The sequence below is a fragment of the Nanorana parkeri genome, unplaced genomic scaffold, assembly GCF_000935625.1.
Source record: "Nanorana parkeri isolate BGI_ZX_2015 unplaced genomic scaffold, ASM93562v1 scaffold700, whole genome shotgun sequence".
Lineage (NCBI taxonomy): Eukaryota > Metazoa > Chordata > Amphibia > Anura > Dicroglossidae > Nanorana > Nanorana parkeri.
The window spans coordinates 875,240-880,544 of record NW_017306968.1 but is presented as its reverse complement, the minus strand read 5'-3'; the positions used below and the strand labels follow the sequence as shown (position 1 = coordinate 880,544).

Below are 5,305 nucleotides of genomic sequence, written 5' to 3'. Positions count from 1 at the left end.
TAAATAACAAGCGCTAATGGAAAGCAGCTTGTGTAATAATGTGTATAAAAGAAAAAAAAAACACACTCTACCAGCCGCTGTTAAAGCCTCCCAACAAAGAAGGCCTTATTAATAGTGTTTCACCCCAAATGATTGAAGGATTGGTTAGCGAGCTGAGTGGACTCTTGTATGGAAAGATAAACAAATCTGACTTTACTGCATCTCATCTAATGATAGATCAATAGTTTTCAGTTCCAGGAGATCAACACTATGCCATTTATGTCGGACTAGTACCTCTTGGTGCTGACAGTTCAGCTTTCACGGAAACTATGCCATTGAAAGGATGAAGACACTGTTGGTGTATGGGTTAGGATGTAGTTCTAGGGAGTGAAATGTTAGGTTTGCAATAGTATTGGTATACACATTTGAGGATCAGGTTAATAAGTGTTAAAGCTAAGGTGAGGGGTTCATTGATCTGGCTGACATATCTGATTGATTAGTGTGGGTCTCCCTTAGGGCTGCAGCTAAAGATTATTTTCATAACCAATTAGTTGCCCAAATATTTTTTTAAACTAATCGATTGGTTGCATTAAAAATCAATCTCTCTCTCTCTCTCCCTCTCTTCCCGCCTAAGTGACAGCTGGCTCTGCACCTTTAGGGCAGCTGTGCCCTCTCCCTCCCCGTCTGTACCTCCAATAAGTGCTAGAGGAACAGAGAAGTCACTGCAGGAAGCAGTGACTGACAAGCATCGGTCTCCGCAGAGAGGAGACTATGAGCTGATCACTCGGCTCTCGGTATATAGAGCCGACGTGGGACAGCTGCAGTGTCCAGTGCCTCACTTCTTAGTTAAAGCTGTTCCAACATTTAGGTTAAAAACAAACGTTTTTATTGCATACAATTGCAAACACATGTGAAGGCACACTGGCATGTCAAAGCACCACTGCAATCTGTTTTCCGGAACTTAAAATGATCTAAGCTCCTAACCTGTGTTTTCCCTGGAGAGATTGCCTCCTCCCTTTCTGCCCTGATGACCACCTGGAGAGATTGCCTCCTCCCTTTCTGTCCTGATGACCACCTGGAGAGATTGCCTCCTCCCTTTCTGTCCTGATGACCACCTGGAGAGATTGCCTCCTCCCTTTCTGTCCTGATGACCACCTGGAGAGATTGCCTCCTCCCTTTCTGTCCTGATGACCACCTGGATAAAATGATCTAAGCTCCTAACCTGTGTTTTCCCTGGAGAGATTGCCTCCTCCCTTTCTGCCCTGATGACCACCTGGAGAGATTGCCTCCTCCCTTTCTGTCCTGATGACCACCTGGAGAGATTGCCTCCTCACTTTCTGTCCTGATGACCACCTGGACAGAAACAAGGAAATCTCAGTTGGGCAGAGACAGAAGAGGATGTATGCTTTGTCTTTTATCACCATTTGCATTTGGGGATGTGCTGTGAGCGCTCTCTCTCTCCTCCCCCTCTCCCAACTAACCGATAATGAGACTAGTTGCCAACTATTATCGTTTTAATCGATTAGTTGTTGCAGCCCTAGTCTCCCTTATGTGTTCCCAGTTCATATACTCACATCTTTTATGTGTAAGCTCCAGATCGATAGTCTATACAGTCCAATGGTAGTTATGTACCTTATGCACCTTCTGGTTTTAACTTTTAAGGCAGGGCTCAAAATTTCAAGTCCTGAGCTACTAGCCAGGCCTTAAAAGTTACTCGCCACCAGTTGCCCCACCTAACCCCTACCCTGCCCCGGACTTAACTCCGCCAGGTCAGTAATGTAACGCACAGCGCAGAGGTCAGTAATGTTTTTAAGGTAATACCTCAGTGGCATACCTGGGCACCAGACCACCAACATTTACTGTGACTAGAGCTACATGTAATGGGGTGTAATGCTTTGTATTTATGTCCAGTAATAGTTCCTTGTATTTGTTTCCGCCCAGGCTCCAGAGGTCATCCGAATGGAAGACAATAACCCATTCAGTTTCCAGTCAGATGTGTATTCATATGGCATGGTCCTGTTTGAGTTAATGACAGGAGAACTGCCCTATTCTCACATAAGAGACAGAGATCAGGTGAGTGTTTCCACAAACTGCATCATATTGTGTTATCAGACAATCCATTTTACAGAAACCAGTGTCTGGTGTAGATTGTGTCATCTCGACTAGAATGATTCAAGTCGTAAAGCTGAATGTGCTAACAGGTCCAAGTTCATTCTCACAGGGGATCCTAGATAAATAGTAGGGAAGCTCGTCTCAGAACATATATTTGCAGGTGGATATTAATGGGTAAAGGATATTTGCATAAACTCTAGTACCAGATTTACTCTCCCTGCTTCCCCAAGGCCAGGTTCCACAATGCACCCCCCCTCCCCGCCATTTTTTTTTCTTTTACTTTTTTACATTATTAGCTATTTTTTTAAATTATTTTTTTGATCTTATTGTTTTTAACAATTATTTTCTTTTTTATTCTTATTTTTTACTTTTTAATCACCTTTTTTTATTTTTCTCCATTTAATTCTTTTTTTTTAAATTATTATTATTAAAAAAAAGTGTCACTTAACTTTATTGCCATCACACAGGAGCTAACAAGCCCCTGTGTGATAGCCTTTGGAGGTGAGAGGTTCTGTTTATTGACCCTGTCACCTCCAATACAGGAGTTCTAGCACAGTACTGTGCTGGAACTTCAGTGATAGCTGAGATGGGAAGAGCACAGCTCTCGCCTCTCACTGTGTACACGGAGCGGCAGGGTTAGTTTTAACCCTGCCGCTCTGCTCCCCGCATCGGCGGCCAGTGAGGAGAGACTCGTGAAAGCGCAACTTACTGTATGTTTCGGGCGTCGGGGGATTCCACACTGCTGCCGCCCCTCTGCTCCCTGCCGCCCCGAGGCCGGGCCTCGGTGGCCTTGTGGGGAATCCAGGCCTGCTAGTACCCCTCATCACTCTTGTGAAAATCAGCTAAACTGTGTCTTGATGATTCTATCAGTTCAGTAAACTATATGCAGCCCAGGACTCGGGGAACGTGCTGATACTTCTACTGTCCAGTTTTGATCCAGTGTAAGATGAAACTAAAGCACGGCACAGTGTGATCGGTAGATCAGTAGATCAGTGTAAACCACTCTGCGACACTCCTTTTGTGGCATATTTAATGTTTTGTCTTTTAAGTTTATGCCAACTAAAAATGTCCATTGAGAATGATTTGTGTTGCGATGTCCACTGCACGTCCATGTTCTTCTTTAATCCATTCAGCGCCCATGAAATGGCACTCCAGCCCTCCTATCGCCATAGAAATATTTTGGGTGTAAGTCTCAGCCCTCATATAACTGCCATGTCATTTGAACAGCAAAGCCTCTATCAAACAATTAGAATGCTGAGTTGTCCTCCACAGCCCCACCATTTTTATGCTTGCACATCTGTAATAATTTAGCGAGCCAATTTGTTTTGGTTTTTGTTTAGATCATATTTTTGGTTGGCCGAGGTTGCATGGTGCCTGATCTAAGCAAGTTGTATAAGAACTGTCCTAAAGCAATGAAGAGGCTTGTCGCAGACTGCATACAGAAATTAAAGGATGATAGGCCGCTGTTTCCTCAAGTAAGTACATTGACATCTGCATGTTTGCTTGTTTTTCTTCATTTGGACAGATTAAGTCAAATTAAGTAAAAAAAAAAACTCATAAATTCTGAGTGCAAATCCTACTTTAAAGCTTTGTGTTCTTATAACCTGTATACGTCATTGTCTTGTGTAATAGATGACATCTCCCTATGTTGGTGTAGTAGTTCTGACATTGTTGGACGGTATGTGTCTGCTGCCACCTCCAGGACAGCAGCTGAAACCGCATTTACGTCTGAAAAGTTATAGGAAACACTTTACATTTACCTTAGCTCGCTGGGTATGCTCAAATATATGAGCTAAACCATAAAACAGGAGGATCCACTTGGGCAGCCGATTGGCATGCTTGCAGAAAGGACTGGGGGGGTCTATTTATAAAAAAAAAAATTCCACCCAGCATTCACCTTTTTTTTTTTTTTTAACTAGGTTTTATTGGGGAAATGTGTGAATCATGGGCAAAAGTTCCATGCTGATTGCCCGGCAAGACGGCTCTATGCTAGTACAGGTATCTGTACTCGGTATCGACGAGTACCGAAATATAAGTATTGGTACTCGATACCGAAAAAATGGTATCGGTGCATCCCTAATTAAAATGTTTAAGAACCCCTGCATTAGTATTCTAGAGGCAGGTGACTAGATTCCTTGCATTGAATTCAAGACTACCTACATTTCCATTTTTTTCATCAGTCAGACCAACAAAAGCTGATATTTTGGTGTTTGGTAGATAACTGGAGAGCTTCCCCCGCCCTGGAGTCCATTAGCTGGTAATCAGTGCTTGTGTTCCTGGGCCATTTACTTTGATGTGAAGGATGTAGCAGGAGGGGTGGAAACGCCTATTACTCCATGGTGGCTGGGAATAGAGCCATGAGAGATGGAGGAAGCTGGGTGGCTTGGCCCACGAGGCTTTAGTTGGACTGAACCTTTAGTACTTCCAAAGCTCAGGGGTTTTTTCACCGTTCATAAATCTGATTGTGATCACATTCTCTCTTTTTAGATCCTCTCCTCCATAGAGCTGTTACAACACTCACTTCCCAAAATCAACCGAAGTGCTTCCGAGCCCTCCCTTCACCGCGCCGCCCACACAGAAGACATCAATTCGTGCACGTTGACGTCCACGAGATTACCAGTTTTCTGAAGAGACTGTCACCCGCCAAGCTTCCTCGCTCATAAGTCTGTTGAAGAAAGTACAACTTCTAAAATAAGCTCCACGTAGGACAAGTCCCGTTCACTTTGATATTATTCGTAAGAAAAATGCTGCTACCATTGCATTTCCAAGGCCAACATCGCAAATCAAATGGAGAAGAGCGAATTGTTCTGCTTTTTATAAACTGCACCTCTTGAGCCACAAGCTTCAATGTGTCCGGCCTCTTTACTGTTACAGTGCATTGTGACGTGTTACATGGGTGCCAACGGGTTATTCATGAGCCTGGGAATGGTCAAGTGGAAAGACTTTTATATCAATCCTTGTAAGATGAACAAAGAAATAGAATCCTCATGCTCTTGAACAGAAGATACCTTGAAAAGACTGTTTTGCACAATTATGGACATAGGAGAGTCAATAGTTTGAACTTTCTTGTGAGCGGACTGTTTATACCTGACACAGCACAATCTGCTTCTCTCTGGTACTCTGGTAATGTAGCGATTGCCCTGCACTAGGACAGCTTTATCAGATGAGGGTGTGCATGCAGAGCACCCCCTGTCCATATATATATATATATATA

General features: G+C 43.4%; 1 protein-coding gene across 1 annotated transcript in view; it reads left to right on the top strand.

Annotated features, from left to right (window-relative positions):
* Nucleotides 1–4,768, top strand: part of RAF1 (Raf-1 proto-oncogene, serine/threonine kinase) — a gene marked incomplete at its 5' end in the record, with an annotated part of 10,892 nt that extends 6,124 nt beyond the window's left edge. The window contains 3 exons of the mRNA XM_018563814.1: nucleotides 1,921–2,052; nucleotides 3,432–3,566; nucleotides 4,579–4,768. Coding sequence (XP_018419316.1) covers nucleotides 1,921–2,052; nucleotides 3,432–3,566; nucleotides 4,579–4,719 — 408 coding nt within the window. The remainder of the gene's footprint in view (nucleotides 1–1,920; nucleotides 2,053–3,431; nucleotides 3,567–4,578) is intronic.
* Nucleotides 4,769–5,305: the final 537 nt, after the last annotated feature.